The sequence below is a fragment of the Ptychodera flava genome, assembly GCF_041260155.1.
Source record: "Ptychodera flava strain L36383 chromosome 23 unlocalized genomic scaffold, AS_Pfla_20210202 Scaffold_24__1_contigs__length_23054250_pilon, whole genome shotgun sequence".
NCBI lineage: Eukaryota > Metazoa > Hemichordata > Enteropneusta > Ptychoderidae > Ptychodera > Ptychodera flava.
The window spans coordinates 2892857-2916544 of record NW_027248278.1 but is presented as its reverse complement, the minus strand read 5'-3'; the positions used below and the strand labels follow the sequence as shown (position 1 = coordinate 2916544).

The 23688-nt window shown below is 36.6% G+C and overlaps 1 protein-coding gene across 1 annotated transcript in view; it reads right to left on the bottom strand.

The window, feature by feature from the left end:
* The window catches only part of LOC139124772 (targeting protein for Xklp2 homolog), an 88808-nt gene that overhangs the window by 42994 nt on the left and 22126 nt on the right, over nucleotides 1–23688 (bottom strand). Inside the window, exons 2-3 of the mRNA XM_070690881.1 lie at nucleotides 16159–16323; nucleotides 13678–13791 (exon numbers count right to left, since the gene is read on the bottom strand). Coding sequence (XP_070546982.1) covers nucleotides 13678–13791; nucleotides 16159–16323 — 279 coding nt within the window. The remainder of the gene's footprint in view (nucleotides 1–13677; nucleotides 13792–16158; nucleotides 16324–23688) is intronic.

Sequence of the window (23688 nt, the reverse complement as noted above, 5' to 3'; positions counted from 1 at the left end):
CAAATATTAAAGCTGTCTGACCAGCGGTTTTGAAAAAAACAAGCGACTCAACAGTTGACAGAGCTCTGCTGTGTTATGTAGAGAATAACCTTTTGTGACACATGTATTGATGAAGAAGGTGGATATCTTTGATAGCTCATTTCAGGATGGCCTGACCAAAAATGGAAAAAAATTCCGTAAAAATACAGATTTGCATATTTCATCAGACTATATTAGTCTATAATAGCAAATAAACGAGAGTTAATTACATTCTAATTAAAGTAAACAAGACTTGCTTAAATCAAGATTACGTCATAATAAAACAGCATATCTGTCAGGTTATAAAGAATCTTGAGCTGGTTATCTTTTAATATCAGTATTTTCATCCTATTAACCAAGCACATTTTAACTTTCAAATTAACATTGTAAGTAAGTTCTGTTTAATAAGTTGAGACTGTACCTACTCAGAGAAAGCACACTGAAGAGACAAATGTTTGTAACTTACGAAGTTCAAGGTCATCAAAAGCATTATAAGGAATCATGTTACACTTTCATTGCACTGTTTACACAGATTGCATAATTGCTATAAATAGCACGAGGAATCTTACAGCCCAGCTCTACCATAAAAACCCTATCACTTTGACCACTCTTTTAATTGACCACTCTATTTTTTTCCTCAAAAAGTAATCCTATTTTATCCTTACCAAGTCAACCATAAATGGAAATTAGAACTTTCTCTATCTCTATTTATTTGACCACCCTATCATGACAAACTATTATGAGCAATTTCTTTTAGATAACATAAATGGTGGTTCAGAATATGTCAAAGTTGGGATTCAGGAAAGTTGCCTTTACATGTTTTAATCCTCCAAGATGGTAAGCTATGAACTGTCAAAAAAAGTTGAACTTTCTGATAATTCCACACTAAAATTATTTTGGCTTTGATGATTTCCTAATTAATTCAATTATTTAAAATCATATTAATTATTTTTTTCTGGGTGAATTGATAGGGTTTTATACAGTACAAGAATTACATACAATGTAAGTCAAATTTTGACCAAAAATGACAAAAAAATTCCTGAAAAATACACATTTGCATATTTCATCACAATTTGAACAAATCTAAGTTGGGTTATCCCTAGGGACCTGTATACCAAATAACAAAGCTGTCTGACCAGCGGTTATGAAGAAGAAGATTTTTTACCAAAAACACCTTTTTTGGCATTAATTTGCCTATTTTCAACAATATCAAAAAATTAAAAAAAATAGTTTCTCAAAATCATATTTTTAATCTACACAACAAATATCAAATCAGTAAGTACTGCGGTTCTCAAGATATTTGAGTGGACGGACGCCTCACAAACGGACATACATACATACATACATACATACATACATACATACAGACTGACGACGGACGCCGGACGAATACCCATCCCAATAGCTTCTATAGACTATAGTCTATAGTAGCTAAAAACTCCCATCTTGGAGAAAAATATCGATGTTTCACGACAAACACAAATCACTGAAGCAAATGAGAACTCAAGATAAGTGTGATATACGTCAGATAGAATTTTGATTTTCAACTGAAAAAAAAGCAAGGGTTTACTTATTGTTTAATTTATGACCTCATCTCAGACACTTGAATTATATTTCACAAACTCCACTCAAGAGTGGACTTCTGACGTGGTTAAGTTATAATCATAGGTCACATGTCAAAATATACATCTTCACCAGAATTTTTTTTGAATTTGTCCTTACAGTACATCAGTCTGTGTTGTGCATACCTTGTCTGGGTTTTCTCTGGGTTTTAAAAAATCTCAGTAAATTTACGAATCCTAGTTTTAAATTATTAGTAACTTGGATAAAATATTAGTAAATGCTAATCCGGTGATTTACCAGTCTTTGGGCAGTGTCAACTACTGGACATACCAATACATGTAGATTTTGAGCCAATAATTCTCCTTTCTTTCAGTAAACACCACAATTAATGCAAATGCCTTCTTGAAGTCAAATTTATAAATATTCCTTAGAGATGGTGCCTCTATTGCACTTGTCATAATGGAACTAACTGTGCTAACTTTCAGCCTAGCCCTGGATTTTGTTTTTATTCTGTTGTACCTGGAAAAGCCCCTTTCACAAGTAGCAGTGTTTGTTGGCAATATCACACCAATTTTGACTAATGTACACAGGTTTAGATATATTTCATCAACTTTCTGATCCAAAGTATGCCCCATGCATCTTGAAATGAACCCAATGGGTGTTGGTGTTAAGTATTTTTTTTAATTTGAAGACATTTCTGAGCAATTTTATGCATTCTTATACAGTGTATGAGAGGCTATTCCCACATACACACAGGGGAGGGTTTCAGGAGGGGGGTGTGCAAGAAAATTTTAAAATTTGAAGACATTTTGGAGTAATTGCATGCATTCTTGTATTGTATGAAAGACCATTTCAGCATAAGAGTGTTAAGGTGTTAAGGATTTTTTTTAAGGTTGAAGAATTTCTGAGTAATTTTATGCATTCTTATAGTGTATAAAAGGCTATTTCAACATACACACATGTGGCCGGTTTCAGGGAAGGGGGTGTGCAAGAAATTTTTAAACTTTTAAGACATTTTGGAGTAATTTAATGCATTCTTGCATATACAGTATGAAAGACCATTTCAGCATAAGAGTGTTAAGGTGTTAAGGAATTTTTTTTAAATTTGAAGACATTTCTGAGCAATTTTATGCATTCTTATACAGTGTATAAAAGGCTATTTCAACATACACACAGGGGAAGGGTTTCAGGGAGGGGGTCCCCCTCCCTGTGTGTAAGAAATTTGTAAATTTTAAGACATTTTGGAGTAATTTCATGCATCCTTGTACAGTATGCAAAACCATTTCAATATACAGAATAATCACTATCACAATCAATTACAACATGTTTTCGTGGGATAAAGTTTAAAAAAAACATCAGTAAAATTAATTTGATATCACTCAGGCCTGTCTACTACATTCAGTCGGCAAGGATAATAGCAAAATTTCATCAGACTGTTGTGTAGAATTATATTTAGCTCATGACTTGAACAAACGTTTTGAAATACATCTTAGATAGGGGTTTTCACAACCAGAAAAAGATCCGCTAGAACCCTGACCAGTCTGGCTGTACAAAGTTTTTTACTGATTTAAATAAAACTTGACTGAAGATACAGTAAAGTCAAACAGTTATTTCAATGCAATGAATTTATAGGAACACAAATTTCTGTGATTTCAATTCACTGTACTATTAAATTTCACAATAAAACGAATCTGCGAGCTGATTATTGATTTTTTGGTGATGTTGAATATAATTGAAAAAGAGAGATAAATTTCAGTGTTCGTGTTTGATATAATCCCAAACTAACGACACCGAACGCCAACCTGTACCTACACCGTTATGTGTACAAAGCACCAGCAGTCGGTTGTAACACAGTACACACAACCCGATATCGGTCGACCTGAAATTTGACACTGTGATCGACGTAGTGTTTCAAAGGTACGAAAAGTGAGACCAAGTAATTTTTTGTTTATTTACATTTGATCTAAAACCTCCCAAAACCAACAGACAAAGTCCTACTCTTATGCAGAAAATCAAAGTTTTCAAGCGTCGACTTTCTCTTCCGCGATGCACACTTAACCATAGCCCTCCACAAAACGCGATGTCGATCGACTTGAGTTGAATATTGACATAGTGATCGACCATGGATGGATTGACATGGGGTTTCAAAAGTATGAAAAATGAGACTCGGTAACTTTTGGTCGCTTTAGATTTGATCGAAAACCTACCAAACCAATCAGACAAGGCCCTATTCTTATGCAGAAAACCAAAGCTCTCAAGCGTCGACTTTCTCTTCCGCGTTTGAGCAAAACAACGTCAGCTTCATTCGGAAATGGTCGGCTATTCGTGGGTATTACGTACTTGTATAATAGTCCAATGTTCGGCTATACCCGATGTGAATGTCGGAATAATTCGGGCTGTGATCGGGAAATTAGGGTTGACCTCGAGAGCAATTCCCTGTATAGTACAACACGTTCGCTGATTGCGGTACTACATAGATAGCAACAAGTTCACTGCGTAAATTGCTAGACTACATATAGCCACATCGGCATTTCTTAAATATTATTTGCGGCTTGCAAGACCACCAAAAGATCAAAATATTGTTATCAAAACCAGAATTTCGGGGCTGGAGAGCGAAATCTTTGGTGGACAGGTCGCAGAAGTAGCTTTCTGTCTCAAAAGTTGTTGTCATGGCAACAATACTTACAATCTTAAAAGCTAAGAATTTTAGATAAAACTGATTTTCTAGGGAACTGTAAAACATATTTACGTGATTTCAAGACAGACGCTGGTACCTCACATCATGGCCTTTCAATTGACACCATGACCTTGAACATTCTGGGTCAAGGTCAATAGGTCATGCCCATAACATCTCGGAATTTCCATAAAATAGAGCATTTTTCATATATACTTTTCTGCTACATTAACATAAAATATGATAGAAACTCAAAAACTTGTTCAGACATAGCCACAGATATGTGCTCTTCGAAAATTAGTTTGTTATGTATCAGGGATGTTGTTGGTAGTGAGTAATTACCAAGGTGACCATCAGTGTGTTTTCAGTTATACATGTACTCTATGAGCCAGGCCCTAATTATGGTCAATTGGTACTATTTGGGGCAAGCAAAGGGCAATCTCACACTTTTTGTATTTTTGAAAGTTGAAACTCTGAATTTTCTGAAAAGTTTTGATAGCTTAGTAATGGGTGAAAACCGTTGCCATAGAAACAAACATCTGAATTATTTAGAAAGTACAATTGTATACAAAAGTGAATATCCTGCTTTATGAAACTGTTCATACCAAATTTGATAACATAAATAGGATATGTTACACATTCTAACTTTCACTCAAGATGTGACCTTAAAGTCAAGGTCAGGCGTGCATAGCCAAATGAGGTCAAAGTTCAAAACATGGAAAGTTTACATTTCAGGTGGCTATGAACAGAAATCGTGTCTCTTTTGTTGTGCACTTTTTGACATTTTCAAGCAAAGTGCAATCTTGTCAGTAAAGATGCACTCTTGTCTTTGATAAACGATACATGCGGCTTCTACCACATTGTCTGATGCTCTTTTCAAACCAAGGTCAAGGTCAATGAAAGAACAAAGTTAAACATAGAAAAAAATGGTGATTTCTATGGTGTTACGTATATGTTTTTACACGGAAAGAGTATTTTATGGTACCAGTTTGTATTAAACATCATAATTATCAATGATAAGCAATATCAACAAGCTCATATTTAGCTAACATCCTACATCTATTAGCTATAGCTATACGTATTGGCCAATAATGTATATCTTCAGAATTTTCATACTACTGTAAACAAACATGTGTCATTTTAATGTATAGGGCTCCTCGGGTACTTAACGCGGATTACTAAAAATGGACGCTCATCATGAAAATCGACGCCGAACAAGTAAGACAAGGGAATGCTTCCGAAAATGTATCAAGAGAAAATTATAAAATTTAAGCGATCAAGATCTGCGTGTGTATGCTACTCAGCTGTAGAAAGTCTTAATTTTGAAATTTTCGAAGGTTTAGACATTTAATATCTAATTTTACGGAACCAGCGGACAATGTAACCAGGGCAGCCTGTTGCTGACTGCATATCAACGCATTATATCATCGATATCAAGACATCAACTGTCAACCAAACGCTTGAACAAACTAACTGCGCATCGACGTAATGTTTATCAGATATTTATCAAATTTCCGGTTACGTAACTTTGTATTAGATATGTCGCTTTGGGTCAATTTTGATGGGGGCAGCTAGCTGGCAGGGTACGCGTACCCATTCCGGACAAGTGGTACCAAAAGTATTTCGTGGTTGAAGATTACCCCATTGCTTTTGTTTTTTTTGATATATCCCTTGGACCTGGTAAATTTCTTAGTTACCTTGAATGATAATGATTATTGGACCTGTTTTGATGTCTGTTGTTTAGTAAATTAAAAATAAACTTTCAGAACCACTTGCATGGCTTCATCTCCTAACGGAAGCCTGAGTGGTAAATGGACAGGCTACACAATTTTTTCTGTTACCTAAAATGTGGCCAGATGTCATGCACTGCTGTCAAAAGTCAGTGGAAAACTCTGAACAATAATAGTTCTGTTATTCAGATTCTGGGAAAAAATCCTAGCGTGAGTAATGTGCCAAAAATAAAGACAGCTAGGGTGTTTTTTTTACTTTTGTCCTGGGACATATACTATTTTGAGATGAGAAATATTGCCTGTCCATACATTTTAAAGAACAAAAAAAGAAAACTTCGGCGTACTTTTTAAAAGAAAACTAGGCAGAAACGTAAAACGACATAGCGAAGGAAGGAAATATTTTCTTCTTGGGCGAATCTTTGTCGGAACATATTCGACGGGTTTGGAAATGACGTGAATGGCTCCAGCGGAATCAGATTCACTGACAGCTGAACGATAACGACCTAACGTCGTGTGGACGGCAATGAACGACTCTGGACATTTACGACCATACAATCGAATTCCATTTTCCAAATATTTTGTTGCACGGTATCGGCTCTTTCCTTGACCAATTTTCTTTCCTTGACCAATTTTCATTTATGTGGGGAAAAATTACTGAACTCTAAAAGTATCTCCATCACAGCGCTGTATCTGAACTGAACTCCATCTTGTCACTTGTTTACGCCCCTGGCTGTCCTTCAGTCTTACAGGATGTGTTCATATTAGCCATGATATCGAATATTTGTCGAATATTATAACAACGAAACATAAGCTATGACAAATTTTCCAGCTGCTGTCGCCAATCACGACAAGGTAATGTTGGTAAAGGTATGCCAGCTATCAAACACAAGCTCAGACTGTGCATTCTGTAAAATCAAGGGTTTTTGTAGCAGACCCAGGCAAACCTATGTGAGCCTGAGCTTGCCTGGGGCAACCCTGTGGCCTGCCCGAGGCTTGCCTTTTGTTGCGTTAGTTCTGTCGGGTACTGTATAGCAGCTGCGGTGGCAGTGTGCTTCTGCTGCTACAATACCCCTAGACGTTATAGCCATCATCCTTTCTACAGCATTTTCCCAAAGACTTATGTTTGGCCCCAAGTCTACTGCTTGATGTAGGGGTTCTCGTGTTTAGCCCCTTTATTACATATTTTGTTCTTTCACAAATTATACATCTTTTTCTGATAGACTCCAGTATTTACATTTGTAGCATCGCTTTGTGACATCCTAGACTCAGATTGCAGTTAATAGTAGATTGAACTGAATTTATTTTCACATTCAAGTCTACTAAGTGTTTTCTTGTGGGAATACTTTTTCTCCTCTGTCTAGATTATACAATATGTAATACAGTTTCAAATTTGCGAATTTTGGTTGCTTTGAACAAACCTTTCCAAAAATTGAGTTCCCCGAGCTTATTTAGATGTGAGCCATAGCACCTTAAATGATACGTGGACGTAATATTTGCACATTTTTCGCCCGATTGTTTTGATTAACATCCTCAACACGATTGGAACTAATTTGGGATAATTGGATAGGCGCAATTTCTCAAGAATTTTAGAAATTTGTCTAATATTACCCCATATTTGCTTATCATCTTTAAAATTTTATTCAAAATTTATGATGCTGTTGAAATGTTATGGGTAAGAATCAGCGCATGATAGTATCTAATGCAATATTGTTCAAAACATAGGAACAATATTTATATATGAATGAAAATGTGCGAGCTTGTCTATGGTTTCTTCATTACTGAAATACTAGTACTAATCTCAGTTTGTCACTTTGCCTCGACCAAAATGAAGTCTTCTGATTGCTTTACAGTTAAGTTAGTCAGGGTCATTTGAAATGTACCCTGACTCAATTTAATGTTTATGAAGCCTTAAATTCACGAAAAAGTCAGGGGCATTTCAAAAGTGCCCTGACTCAAAAGTCGTCAATTAGAGAAATTTTAAGCATTTTGTCTCGTTTCTTCTGTACACTTACACAAAAATCAACATGTTTTCATAAGAATGAATCCGATGAAAGAGGTATGCAATAATCATTGTGTTTTCGTTGTTTTTTTAGATGAGAACAATATTTCAAATTTTACACTATTCATCATTTTGTAAAATTTCGGCTGTAAAAATTTCGATTTCGTTACATTTTCCTAATAATTACTCTCATCCAATTTTCCCAAAATAGTTCCAATCGTGTTCCTCTGAAACACCCATTACGTTAGATTTAACAAGATTTTTCACAAACTAAATCGAGACAATGATATTGCGTGAAAAAAGAAATGCCACTTAATCTTTTTTACTTTATTGAAATATATATTAAATTAAAGATTATTTAGGAGGCGGCTAATTGTATTTTAATCACCAAAGGTTAAGTGAATTTCCATGTCTGAAAAAATAAGTGAGTATATGACCACAAAACAAATAGGATGTACAACAAATTTCAAGATGTTTGATTTTATTACTTACACAACTCACTTTTCCAGTTTTATAAGAAATATCGCATGAAGCTGAATTATTTTATATGTTGATGATTTCTTTGTTACTTAATTACTCGGATATTATATGCGCATGATATGTGTATTGTACATGCCTAGACAAAATTCAAAACTTTTAACAAAAGGCGAATAGATAGATTCAAAAAAGGCGAACTGAAGTTGCAATTCTACTTGCTGTAGCAACATGTGTAACTTTGAAACCGACAGTCATTAAATCAGCGCAACTAACTGGACCAAGATATTCACGACACAGGCATCATTTTTCAGGAATTAAGGTGGTTACGCAGTTTTTACCTCCGCTGTCAGTGACGTGGAGCATATAAGATAGGTGGATTGTCCGTCGTCATCCGTCATCTATCAGCAATTGTTTTATTCTCTGAAACTGCTGGTCTAATTGCTTTCAATACTGGTATGCAACTCATTTGGCTGAGTTCAGTTAGATTTGTTCAAATCATGGTGAAATTTACATATTTGTATTTTGGGCCATTTATTCCTTTTTATCAACTTTGAAATGTGTTATATGGGTTCCTAGGGACAACCTGAGTGAGATTTATTCAAGTTGAGAAGAAAAGTTTCATACTTGAAATTTTTGGGCCTTCTTTTCGTTTTTGTTTGAAAAACACAATTTTCTCACAATTATCTTTAAAGGTTCCTAAGTATTACTTCAGTTTCTCCAAATTTTGCTAATACTTGCATATTTATGGAAGAGATGAAAAACAAGAGCCCATTATTATATAATAGTAATACATGCATTTGCAAGGATGTCCTTGTTCAGTGTTCCTAAAATCAACATAAGCAGATGTATCAGTATTACAAAGTTTATTTACAAACAAAACCTGACCTTTTTTATTTTTAAGCAATACATAACAGCAGAAGTCTATCGGCTGCTAGGCCTCTTGTTAAAGCTTTTCCCATGTGACCTAAGCTCCGCCCCAATGGAAAATAACAACCGAAAGCATTTATCTGGAGATTCAGGGTAGCTTAACATGAAATCCGGAAAAAGTTATAGTATATCGGTATCTCTGAGATCAGACTACTTGTCTACTCGTTGACAAGCTTATAATCATATCCCATTAACTACGTTGGTCCGACACAGATACTCATTTTTGATAAGTGAACATGTTACTTCAATCATGAAAACAAAAACATAAAACTTTGCCAAATTTTGTTTTTAAACAATCAAACATACTACGTATACTTGCATTTTGACCTCTTTTACTGTCGATATGACTTTAGTTGACATTGCTGTGTACTTAGCACACAAAAGTTATGATTTTATAACCATTAATATACATGCAAAGGTATGTCCAATGTCGCTCTATTACTATTTGAAAATGCATTGATGGTTGCTATGGTGATTGCCGCCCTGTCAACAAGGTATATGATAAAAAACACTAGTATTTTAAAGATATCGCATTAGCTCTTACAGCTGACTAGGTTTTCATGTTTGTACTTTTTGGTTTGGTAAAACTGTTGCTAAGCTATTTGCAAAAAAATCCCACCTTATTAAAACAATTTCTAAGTTGCTGAAGGCAATGCCTATTGACCTTGACCTGCAAATCTAAAGGTCATGGGTCAATTAATAAGCAATGCGAACTATTGATATGCATTCTTAAATCAATCAAATATCTTTTGTCGTGTATTTGATAATCTATTTTACATAGTATGCTTAATTTTGATGCTTTTGAATGCTGATTCCATGACAACAATATTTAAACTGAAAGCGTATTCAGCAAACTGTCCAATGAAGATTTTCTCAACATTCAGATTTTCAGGTTTAAAAGGCGGCTTTGTTCCCCACTCGAGTCAAATGGAAGCAAATTGACAAAATTTGGGGTCTGGCTCATAGGCTACATACATAACTGAAAACAGACATATGGTTGCCATGGTAATTACTCACTAACGACATCATCCCTGATACAAAACATACTAATTTCAAAGAGCACACATCTGTGGCTATTGTTGAGCAAGTTTTTTAGTTTCTATTATATGTTATGTAAACGTAGCAGAAAAGTATTTGTGAAAAATGCTTGATTTTACAGAAATTCTGAGATGTTATGGGCATGACCTATTGACCTTGACCCAGAATGTTCAAAGTCATGGGGTCAACTGAAAGGCCATAATGTGAGGTACCAGTATGTGTCATGAAATCATGTAAATATCTTTTGCTGTTCACTAAATAGTCAGTTTTGTATAGTATTCTTAACTTTTAAGACTTTTAGTATGGTTGCTATGACAACAACTTTTGAGACAGAAAGCTACTTCTGTGACATGTCCACCAAAGATTTTCAGAAAGTTCAGATTTCGGGCTTTCAGAAAATGTATGGGAGAATTTGCCCACCCAAATGGTACCAATCGACCAATTTTGGGGGTCTGGCTCATGGACTATACTTTCTTTACAGTGTGAGTCTCTGGGTGTGTGACAGTTTCTTTGCAAGAGGTCTGACCCGATTTTTCATGTCATCAAAGAGATTTGTGAGTTAATTTCTTTCCTTTTGAAATTCAAATAAACCTCTGTAATTCCTTCCTGAAAAACTTCTAGATTATGTTTTTCAACATGAAAACCATAAATATTTTAAGTTCAAAAAGAGACAGCAAATAGCTTTTTTCTTTGTAAATGTATAGCCTGAAATCAGGAAAAAAGAAGAAAGTACGTTCCACAAGCAACAAATTGCTAGTGTGTGATTGATTCAATCTGTAGTAATCTCAAGTTCACCAGTCTTGAAAAAAACATAAGTGGTTCTGGACCTAGACAAACCAGAAAATAAGCAAATGAGAAGCCATGCAAATATCAGAAAGCCTGTGACTGACACCTGATAGAAGTTTCACTCTTGACTGGAATAAAACCAGGCGTGCACTACTGCTCATTGGTAACATCATGTGTGACCTCATCTCAGACACTTGAATTATATTTCGCCAATTTCAACCCAAGGGTGGATTTCTGACGTAATAAAGTTATAATCACAGGTCTCATCTCAAATGTTATATCCTTCAACCAGAGTTTTTATTAGCTACTATAGACTATAGTCTATAGAAGCTATTGGGATGGGTATCCGTCCGGCGTCCGTCGTCAGTCTGTATGTATGTATGTATGTATGTATGTATGTATGTATGTCTGTTTGTGAGGCGTCCGTCCACTCAAATATCTTGAGAACCGCAGTACTTACTGATTTGATATTTGTTGTGTAGATGAAAAATATGATTTTGAGAATTTTTTTTAATTTTTTGATATTGTTGAAAATAGGCAAATTAATGCCAAAAAAGGTGTTTTTGGTAAAAAATCTTCTTCTTCATAACCGCTGGTCAGACAGCTTTGTTATTTGGTATACAGGTCCCTAGGGATAACCCAACTTAGATTTGTTCAAATTGTGATGAAATATGCAAATGTTGTATTTTTCAGGAATTTTTTTTGTCATTTTTGGTCAAAGTTTGACTTACATTGTATGTAATTCTTGTACTGTAAAAACCCTATCAATTCACCCAGAAAAAATAATTAATATGTTTTTAAATAATTGAATTAATTAGGAAATCATCAAAGCCAAAATAATTTTAGTGTGGAATTATCAGAAAGTTCAACTTTTTTTGACAGTTCATAGTGAATTGAGGATTAAAACATGTAAAGGCAACTTTCCTGAATCCCAACTTTGATATATTCTGAACCACCATTCATGTTATCTAAAAGAAATTGCTCATAATAGTTTGTCATGATAGGGTGGTTAAACAAATAGAGATAGAGAAAGTTCTAATTTCCGTACATGGTTGACTTGGTAAGGATAAAATAAGATTACTTTTGGAGCAAAAAAATAGAGTGGTCAATTAAAAGAGTGGTCAAAGTGGTAGGGTTTTTATGGTAAAGCTGGGCTGTAAGATTCCTCATGTGCTATTTATAGCAATTATGCAATCTGTGTAAACAGTGCAATGAAAGTGTAACATGATTCCTTATAATGCTTTTGATGACCTTGAACTTCTTAAGTTTCAAACATTTGTCTCTTTAGTGTGCTTTCTCTGAGTACGTACAGTCTCAACTTATTCAACAGAACTTACTTACAATGTTAATTTGAAAGTTAAAATGTGCTTGGTTAATAGGATGAAACTACTGATATTAAAAGATAACCAGCTCAAGATTTTTTATAACCTGACAGATATGCTGTTTTTTATGACGTAAATCTTGATTTAAGCAAGTCTTGTTTACTTTAATTAGAATGTAATTAACTCTCGTTATTTGCTATTGTAGACTAATATAGTCTGATGAAATATGCAAATCTGTACTTTTACGGAATTTTTTTCCATTTTTGGTCAGGCCATCCTGAAATGAGCTATCAAAGATGTCCACCTACATCAATACATGTGTCACAAAAGGTTATTCTCTACATAACACAGCAGAGCTCTGTCAACTGTTGAGTCGCTTGTTTTTTTCAAAACCGCTGGTCAGACAGCTTTAATATTTGGTTTACATTTTGTTACGTGCAGAGAAAACGAACAAAAGGGTGAACTCAGCAGTTAACGTTTAAAACAAAATTTATTACGAAAAAAAACTAATTGCTAAGTCAGGGATAGAGTACAAGCTTTAAAAGTGTACAGACTACTTATCTCAGCTGGGACGGCAAAGCTCCAGTCTCAGAGTTGTAACAGTCAGTCGGATGAATGAACAGTCCTTTGGCTTGCAGGCTTGAAGCTGCACAAAGTCCACAGTATAAATCCAGCGTTGACAGTGAAGGTCTTGAAAAGTCTTGAGAATGACTACTGCTGGAGTTTAGTAACACACAAGAGACACGATCCCAAAAGTCTGACTGGAAGCTGAGCACGTCCCTTTATAAAGGCATATAAGAACAATCTAGAACTTTTATTGACATGCTAATTACTGTTCTAAAATTATCTCTCTTACACAACTAATCAACTTTCCAGAACATTCCAAACATGACTAATTGAATTCAAGGTTGTGAGGTCATTAAGGGCAGTGACCTTGAGAATGTTCTAGACTAATTGAACTCAGGTCATGATGAGTGTGGGGGGAAATGACCTACATAACAATGTCCCTAGGATGACCTTAGTGAGATGATTTCATACAGTCAGGAAATGCTTAATTTTGTATCCATGTCTATAGTAGCTTCAGGGACTTTGGCCCTATGTTTTAGAATAAGTAGTGCTTATACCAGTGAGTATTGCTCGTACCTTGTGTGGTTTCTTTCTCTTCACTCACTTGTTTATCTTCGTCATCTGCTTTCATTACAGCAGTTTCAGAGTCTGTGACATTGTCTTCACTACAGGACTGACCCGATCTTTCATCTGTCATCAAGCATATTGTGAGCATATTATGAGTTAGGGACGGACCATTAGATCTTGGGAGGGGGGGGTGGTCAAAAACAGAAAAAAAAAATTTTCAGAGCAGAAAGTTAGGAAAAAAAAAATCTTCAAACTAGTTTGCAAAAAAAAAAAAATAAATAAGAAGACAAAGGCGTAAAAAAAAAATCTGCAAAAGTCTTTAAAATTTTGAATTTTTTTTAGATTTTACCGACAGTAAGCAACTTTCTGTATTTTTAATACATCCTCCCGGCACATTTTTAATTTTAATTTATACATTTAGAGTGACTGTATCCCTTATACTGGAAGTTGTGATTATCTTATCTTTTCAGGACTTTTGTATTCTGATCACTTGAAAATTATGAAATTATAGAGCCTGTTTTCTACTTGTTTCCTGCTTACAAACCAAGCAGGTACACTAGGTAAAACATTGAAACTATGGTATGGTTGTCAAGACAGAAAGTTGTATTTGCCTTTTAAGGATGTACGATCGGTAAAATTAAAAGTAATGTAATTTCTCTAAATTGTCAATTTTTGGATTCTCCTTTGTAAGTATTATCAAAATGTGTGATAAAATATAGGGGTCACCGCGCTCGTTTTTGAGATAAATGACCATAAATTTTGCCATTTGTGAGAAAAAATGCTGAGTCAGCATTTTTTCACCAATGCATTTTCTATGGACGAAATAATTCAATGCTGTTTATCTCAAAATTTAGCGCGGTGACCATATAATTTTATTTGATCAGTATTATTTATTTCTCTAGACTGAGCTTTGTGCAAAATTTCATGAAAATGACATTAGTAGAAATTGATTTTCCAGCAAATTTCAATGTAATCCTATGGGAAGTGACAAATTCCACGCGCGCGTACCGCTCGTACATCCTTAAGATCAAGGTAAACAGATGCAGGCCACATCAGTTTCATTTTTTTCACAGCATTTTATTACAATGATGAATGCAAGAATGGGTGAACAAATAGAAACACGTCAATAATGATAAAAAACATATCAAGTCATTATGTATTATTTTGCTTTTAAAAAGGCATTTTCAGTTCTTTTTTCTCAAAAAACAGCCTCAAATAACAACAGCAACACATGTTTTAACATTCAACAATACACTACGTAGAATGCCATCTATCCAACAAATCCCAACACAAAAACACGTAAAAGGGTTGAACTTTGAAAGTTTCGATAGCAAATACTGAATAAATCTGCATGGTTAATCGTTTTTGTGTAGCAAATTTCAAAGAAATTGGACAAGCCCTTTCAGAGAATACAGATTTTTTGACCATGAATGGCATAAATTGCCCAAAAAGACAAATATTGAAATTTCAACACATCTATACACATCCAATCAATTTGGACATGCTGCTACAGAGAAATAGATGTTTTGATCAAAAAAGGGCAACAATTGCTCTAAAAACACAAATATGCAAATTTCACCATATTATTTAGATTATTTTAGCTTCTCAGCTTGTCAAAATCAATTGTAAATCATGAGATATGCATGATGTTTGGTGGGGTGAATGTAGGCATTTCACCACGCAGTAGAAAGGGAAGCCAGGAAACCAAAATAGTCAATTTTCAAAAGTATACGAAGCTACTGAGGAGCAAGAAGACCATGTTTCAGAGGAAAATGTGTAATCCGTAAAAAATGCTCCCAAAGTGCCACCAAATAACACCATTTTAATCTCTATTTTTCAAAAGCTCCAACAGCAGCAGGGGGACACCCCTCTCCTGACCTCTTCCAAGTGACCGCTTGCGTGGCCGCTTGTGGTGCTTGGCACCACATGTTTGCCCTCTTGATCTTCAGACAGCGATGAACGAAAAAAAAATTATAAATCTGAAAATTTACTCTGAAAAAAAAAATTTGCACAGCTAATCTCAATTGGAAAAAAAAAATTTCAGAAATTTACAACAGTAAAAAAAAAATTTTCACACTTTCATTGTGACCACCCCCCCCCCTCCCAAGGTCTACTGGTCCATCCCTTAGTTCTCTATTAGATATTGATGCACCAAACATCCTAGGGAACAAAGAAACTGTATATTGGATCAAAAACCATTTTCCTCCCACCTAGCTAGTACACAAGTCTTTACAAATATTCTATCACTGTAGATGCAAATATTCACTGGAGCAAGTTCTGTATTACTGTAGCAAATCCTGAACACCAACCCTTCTACAGGAAGACATTTTATGTGTATGACCATTGAGGAAGCAAACATATCTGTGAGCTATCCCCATGGTATGACCTTCAATACAGCGAAAGAGAAGGTCAAGGCTGAAAAAAAACGTTTGTGTTCGATTGATTGATCGACTGATGATAGTTATGAATTTGTAAGCCCACAAAACATACCTTTCACAATATTGTAAGATTCTCTTCTTAGAGTCTGTCTTTTGGCAGTATCTTTTGCAGTGTTGTTTGTCATGGAAGGGATATCAAGATTATTGTTCATGTCCCCTACTTCAATACCAGAGTGTTCTGAAAATCTGACAGGACCTCCATTCTCGTGATCAAAGTCTGTGTAAATGGAAAATATGCAAACATGAAGTAAAAACTAATGTCAAAGACAGGTCAACTGATGAGAATGAATGTCATCAAATTATACATTGTTTCAATTGAAGAGCTTCAAGGCTTACATATCTCTTTAGTCTGTAAAAATCATGTTTACAGTATTGAACACAATAACAATTAATTAGAGGGACTGTGTACAAGTTGAACATTTGAAGACCCCCTGAAAAATTTAATTCTGTAAACATGATTTTTACAGACTAAAATTGCTAGGACAGACCTAGTCAAGTGGGTGCACGAGGGACCGTGGTGGGTGGAAATACATACCAGTACGATTTTTTGCTCAAGTGATACTGTCTGGCAGGTGTAGGGTTCATCTATCCATAGAGGTTTATTACCCCATGATCTATCTTTGTGCTGTGTGACTGTAACCCCCTTGTTCAGTTGCCCCCTCTTTGCTGCAGTAGTGTAGTTCAAGGTTTTGTCTGGGGTTGTAGGGGAGGGCAAAACCTCGAGCTACTGTACCCATAACACCCCATATGGAGGGTAACTGGTCGTTTTGGCACCAGTCGTTTCGGCCCAAGTCGTTTCGGCATCGCAATTTCCGGCCCAAAGTCGTTTCGGCACCGCAACCCAAGACGTTTCGGCATCCCTGTTTCGATTTGTTTTCAAACTATAGTAATTGACTGACCAGTCATATTCGTAAGTGTGACCTTTGCGTTCTGACCAGTACTTTTATGTGCATTTGTGTGACTTTTGCCGTGCTGTTTTGGCACCGCTTTCAAACATTTGCCGTGTCGGCGGCTATTGCTGTCGATAAACTTGTGTCACAGATTTGAAAACGATATGAAGTTTTTTTTCTTACGGTCTCTTACAATGTTCTCACAAAGTGCAGCATGATGTACATGAATGTTATTTGACACTACTTTTTTAGTGCTTGGATGTGCAACATTACACTCAAGCACTAGTTCCCTCAGATATAGATAGCCCTGAGCAGTGCCGAAACGTCTTGGGTTGCGGTGCCGAAACGACTTGGGGCCTGAAATCGAGAGGCAGAAACGTCTTGGGCCGAAACGACTTGGTGCCGAAACGTCTAGAAACCATAGTTACCTCCATAGTTACCTCCATAGTTACCTCCATGCTGTGCTGCAGCAAGCCCTAGCTATGCATTTGTTCAGTGTTAGAATTCGAATCACTTCTAAGAAAAGAAAATTATTCATACTGAATTTTGAAGTTTTAAGCCGTTGAGTCTCCTTCACACCTTCCTAATCAAAGTCGCTTGTGCGTAGGTAAACGGCGAACCTAACCACAATCGACTGTTCATCATAATCCTCATTACAAACAGGTCAATGAATTCATTTCAAATCCAAGGGCATTTTACAACGATCTTCCGTGGGGAAGCCGCTACACATCATGTAATTAACTTATTTCCTTTCAATTATCAGTGTTCGCGGTCAATTTTTTTTCGATGCGTTTCACGTACACAAAGGGTTGGCAAAAATGCGTATTGTCGTCATGTGAATGCGTAACAGCCGCCACTTCTGCATTCAACCCAGGGCGAAAATGAGGCAAATTAATTTTGGTTGACACAGGAAATAATTTTTCACGATAATTGAGACGTTTTTAAAGGGGAAGTTCACCAAGGATGATTTTTACATATGTGCTAGCTTTGTGGTCACTTACCCCGGAAAAGCTATTTTCGCCATTTATAACTCGCAAGATTTTTTACAAAAACCGATAGAAATAGTACAGGAAGTTGCCCATGTAATTTGAATCATGGGAAAAAGCGCCAAGCTTGGAGCTTGCATAATGTGTTATGGAAGGGACTATTTTCCCATGGGTATGGCATTGTCCACTCACCCATGCTTAACCAGGCTGTGCGTATTTACATAACTTTTGTTTATACTGAGTATCCTTGCATAAACGATGATTCACTTATAATAAACTGTCCACTGTCAGATTTTGTGTTGCTGTCTATTACCGTGTTACTGTGAGTGGACTATGCGTGGGGCCATACCCGTCCAGAGATGGTCCCTTCCGTATCACATTATGCAAGCTCCAAGCTTGGAGCTTTTTTCCCATGATTCAAATTACATGGGCAATTTCCTGTACTATTTTATCGTTTTTGTAAGAAATCTTGCGAGTTATAAATGGTGAAAATAGTTTTTCCTAGGTAAATGACCACAGAGCTACCACATATGTAAACATAGGGCCAAAGTCCCTGAAGCTACTATAGACATGGATATAAAATTAAGTATTTCCTGATTGTATGAAATTATTTCACTTAGGTCATCCTAGGGACTTGTAAACCAAATATTAAAGCTGTCTGACCAGCGGTTTTGAAAGAACTCAACAGTTGACAGAGCTCTGCTGTGTCATGTAGAGAATAACCTTTTGTGACACATGTATTGATGAAGAAGGTGGATATCTTTGATTTACATTGTAAGTGAGTTCTGTTGAATATTAAAGTTGAGACTGTACATACTCAGAGAAAGCACACTAAAGAGACAAATGTTTGAAACTTCAGAAGTTCAAGGTCATCAAAGCATTATAAGGAATCATGTAACTTTCATTGCACCGTTTACACAGATTGCATAATTGCTATAAATAGCACATGAGGAATCTTACAGCCCAGCTTTACCATAAAAACTCTATTACTTTGACCACTCTTTTAATTGACCACTCTATTTTTTTCCTCAAAAAGTAATTTTATTTTATCCTTACCAAGTCAACCATAAATGGAAAGTAGAACTTTCTCTATCTCTATCTCTATTGACTATTTTGAGCAATTTCTTTTAGATAACATACAGGGCACAATAAATGACGGTTCAGAATATGTCAAAGTTGGGATTCAGGAAAGTTGCCTTTACATGTTTTAATCCTCCAAGATCCTCCAAGATGGTAAGCAAAAGTTGAACTTTCTGATAATTACTACTATATAGTAAAAAGAATTCAGGTTGACCTATTTACGCCCGGATCGTTTTTTCACCCCGTTTCTCCAAGCACAGATCGTAAGGAGACTCTGTTTTGCGGCCACACGTTCTCTTCTCATGCAGGAACACGGTGGTACAGAATTATGTTGATAACAATTCATTATTTTGATTAAAAATGCGATTTTTCAAAATCTCTCGCAAAATCTTGTGTACTCTCGCTTACCCTAACAATTGACGGTGCCCCCGCGCGAGAAATTATATAAAGGCAAATATAAACAAACGCAATCGTATTTAATGAGGTACATTTTGGTATGTTTCTTGCGGATTATTCTGACATTCACCTGGTTTAATTTGTTTGCTTAATTATCTCCGGTGTTTGCGATTAATAATTATAATATCCCGTCTCCGGTGGGGGGCTCGCGACCGACTTTTTGTTTTAAGTGCACCCGACCGCTATATGTGACCCCCCTCGCTTACCCCTATGTTCTAACGGAACAAATTCAGCACAAACGAAAACCGCTAATTTCAAGTATCTTTACGCGTATAATGTCCCGAAACATGTTAATTTACTCCAGCCATACCTTTGTTTACTCGTCCCGTCTTTAAAATTGTGAATGGGTTTGATTTAATGTGAATTAGCGGCATCAAACGAACACTCCGGACAAGCCGCGGAGTCGCACCCCCCCCGACGATGTTTCGCCTGTGCAGACAAACATGAACCAGTGACCGAAACGGTATACGCTCGTAAAAGAGGCGTAGATTTAGATCAATAGATAGGAATATGATAGGAGCCATGAATTTTAAAAATTATAACTTTTAAACAACATTAACTATTCAAAACTTCCAATTTTTAAACGATATTTGATTTCGCGCGCGTCGCCCAGTCGGTCGCCCAGACGTACAATGAGGTCAACGAACTCCTATGTAGTTTGCAAGCCGATGAAAGGCGCGCCGTATCTCCTGGCCTGGGACCGGGAAATCGTATATTTATGTGCATATCGCGCAAAGTGAGGAGTTTCAGGAGTTTGTGAAAGGATGTTTGGATAATAATGTCAGAAAGATAAACTTTTACAATGAGTAGGATGTAGTGTATTTCTTTTTCTTTTCATGTATTGCTGTCAAATTGCCGTGATTAAACACATCCAGTCCGGCCGGGGCTGACACCGGGATGGAGTGGCGAAGGTCGATCATCACACGAAAGGACGTGAAAATGTTCTTATGCGACGTAGTCCGTCCCTTGGTTTATTCTCAGTGCAGGGAGCCTAAGCTTATTATTTACGCGACTGGAAATGTGTGATTTACAAAATATCCGCAAAAAGGGTATCTGCTAAAGTGCGGGCTGCGGGTTGCGGGCTGCGGGCTGCGGCTTTTTAGTATATGGCTAGATTTCTAATATATGTAATATGGCATTTAGTATGTAAGAAATAAAACCTTTAGAAGGTGTCTATTATCAATAATCATGATCAGGTCTATCGTACAGTATCCTTTTCCTGCCAAGTCCATATTTCAACATCAGGTCAAGATGGTTAAAATTAATGAAACACAACATATTCCATATTGTGTATTTTAACATAATACTGTACATTTGAAGGCTGTTGAAAACATATATGCTGTAAATTGATTTTTTGGACTAAAGATGCTATAACAGACCAAACCAAGTGGGTGAAAATACGTCATGTTTCTGAAAAAAAATCAAAATCTGCTAAACTAAAAGCGGAGATTCCGAGGACCAATTTATTTGTTCCGAGCTGCCAGGACATTACAAATAATTTGGGATCTGAAATCACTTTTCTTTCTTGCCATGGATGTGAGTGAGAAATAATACCAGACTGACAAAAAAAATTCGCGCCTCGGAAATGTCGCCAATTGTTACATTTCTAGTATCAGGCCATAGAAGTAAATTCTTTGTAATGCATCTATTCACAATTCGGTTCTAGGGCAACACATACAGAAAATTAAACAATGCCTACTTAAATGCAATGTGTAAGGAAAGATTTGACTTCAAAAAGCGTAGAAGTGTTGTGTATTTAATGCCGTGTATTTTTCATGAAATCTTTAAAAAGAAAAAGACGTACGACAATGGACTTAGCTTACTTTGCCGTTTCGGTTCAACCGAGGTCACGACCACAGAGAACGACATTCCGCTAACATTTTACGCGAGAATTTCAGCGGGAAAAACACGTCGGTGCGTTGACTTATTTTCAGGAATCGATCTAATAGGAATATTTTTGGATGAGTTTGTGTTCTGCAGCTCTCAATAATTGTGTATCTCCTAATATCATGAACATATTCTATGACTTGCACCTGCAGCATGATAGTCGCTCCATATGCATTTGATCCAGCGTGACTATGAAAAGTTTCCTAGGACTAATCTCGTGTTCACCACAATAAAATAATTTTAAACGGCATTGAAAACGATTCTGAAAATTGTGCTTTTATCGGCGGTTGAACTAATCTGAAGTGTGAGAAGGGCATGGCATTCTATGAAAAAGTAACAAATTATTAGGCGTGTCGAGTTTCAACGAACTGAAGTTCATCGCCCAGTTCATCTGTGCTGTCAACGATCCGAAACTTACTTTTAAACTATCCATCCTAATCATAACATAAAAAGTTAATATAGCGAGTTGTTGTGAAATCTGTCTTGTGTTCATATTATAACTCATCCGTGTTCAGTCATATCATTTCGAAAGCTTCGATCTGCAGTGCGCTGTGCAACGGCGAATGTTGGATGGGAAATGGACTATTCTGACGTTGGTGGCGCTTTACCAGATGTAAGCTGAAATAACGGCATTATTCAAGAAGTTCACGGCTTTTATTACTACTATATAGTAAAAAGAATTCAGGTTGACCTATTTACGCCCGGATCATTTTTTCACCCCGTTCTCCAAGCACAGATCGTAAAGAGACCCTGTTTTGTGGCCACACGTTCTCTTCTCATCCAAGAACACGGTGGTACAGTAATATGTTGATAAAAATTCATAATTTTGATAAAAAATGCGATTTTCAAAATCTCTCGCAAAATCCCGTGTACTCTCGCTTACCCTAAAAATTGACGGTGCCCCCGCGCGAGAAATTATAATAAAGGCAAATATAAACAAACACAGTCGCGTTTAATGAGGTACATTTGGTAAGTTTCTTGCGGATTATTGTGACATTCACCTGATTTAATTTGTTTGCTTAAATTATCTCCGTGTTTGCGATTAATAATTATAATATTCCCGTCTCCGGTGGGGGCTCGCGACCGACTTTTGTTTGTAAGTGCGCCCGACCGCTATACGTGACCCCCGTCGCTTACCCTATGTTCTAACGGAACAAATTCAGCACAAACGAAAACCGCTAATTTCAAGTATCTCTACGCGTATAATGTCCCGAAATATGTTAATTTACTCCAGCCATACCTTCATTTACTCGTCCCGTCTTTAAAATTGTGAATGGGTTTGATTTAATGTGAATTAGCGACATCAAACGAACACTCCGGACAAGCCGCGGATTAGCCCCCCCAACCATGTTTTGCCTGTGCAAACAAACATGAACCTGTGACCGAAACGGTATACCCTCGTAAAAGAGGCGTAGATTTAGACCAATGGATAGGAATATTATAGGAGCCATGGAGCTTTTAAAAATTATAACATTCAAACAACATGAACTATTCAAAACTTCCAATTTTTAAAGATATTTCGATTTCGCGCGCGTCGCCCAGTCGGTCGCCCAGACGTACAATGAGGTCAACGAACTCCTGTGTATGTTACAAGCTGATGAAAGGCGCGCCGTATCTCCTGGCCTGGGAAAACGTATATATGTGCATATCGCGCAAAGTGAGGAGTTTGTGAAAGGATGTTTGGATAATAATGTCAGAAAGATAAAGTTTTACAATGAGTAGGGATGTAGTGTATTTCTTTTCAAGTATTGCTGTCAAATTGCCGTGATTAAACACATCCAGTCCGGCCGGGGCTGACACCGGGATGGAGTGGCGGAGGTCGATCATCACACGAAAGGACGTGGAAATGTTCTGATGCGACGTAGTCCGTCCCTTGGTTTATTCTCAGTGCATGGAGCCTAAGCTTATTATTTACGCGATTGGAAATGTGTGATTTACAAAATATCCGCAAAAAAGTAATGCGAGTATAGTAGTAAGAAAACTTTACATGGTATGATCTATCAACGCCAACGCCGGTCCCTGGGTAAATATTGTCGAGGCCGGGTGATCGTACTCAAACATCCCCGGGCCCCGGGCTCTCGCTTTGTTCAAAGTTGCGACTTGGCGTCAATGAATGACTTTCCTTCAGGATGTCTATAAAATAAATCCAAACTATCATTGGATGATATTTTAAAAATAAAGCCCTCCCATATCCGTCGGGTTGATTGTCTTCTCTAAACTTGCGCAATGATTGGTCCTTTCCGAATATTGTCTAAATTTTATACCACATGGGGGAAGTTCATC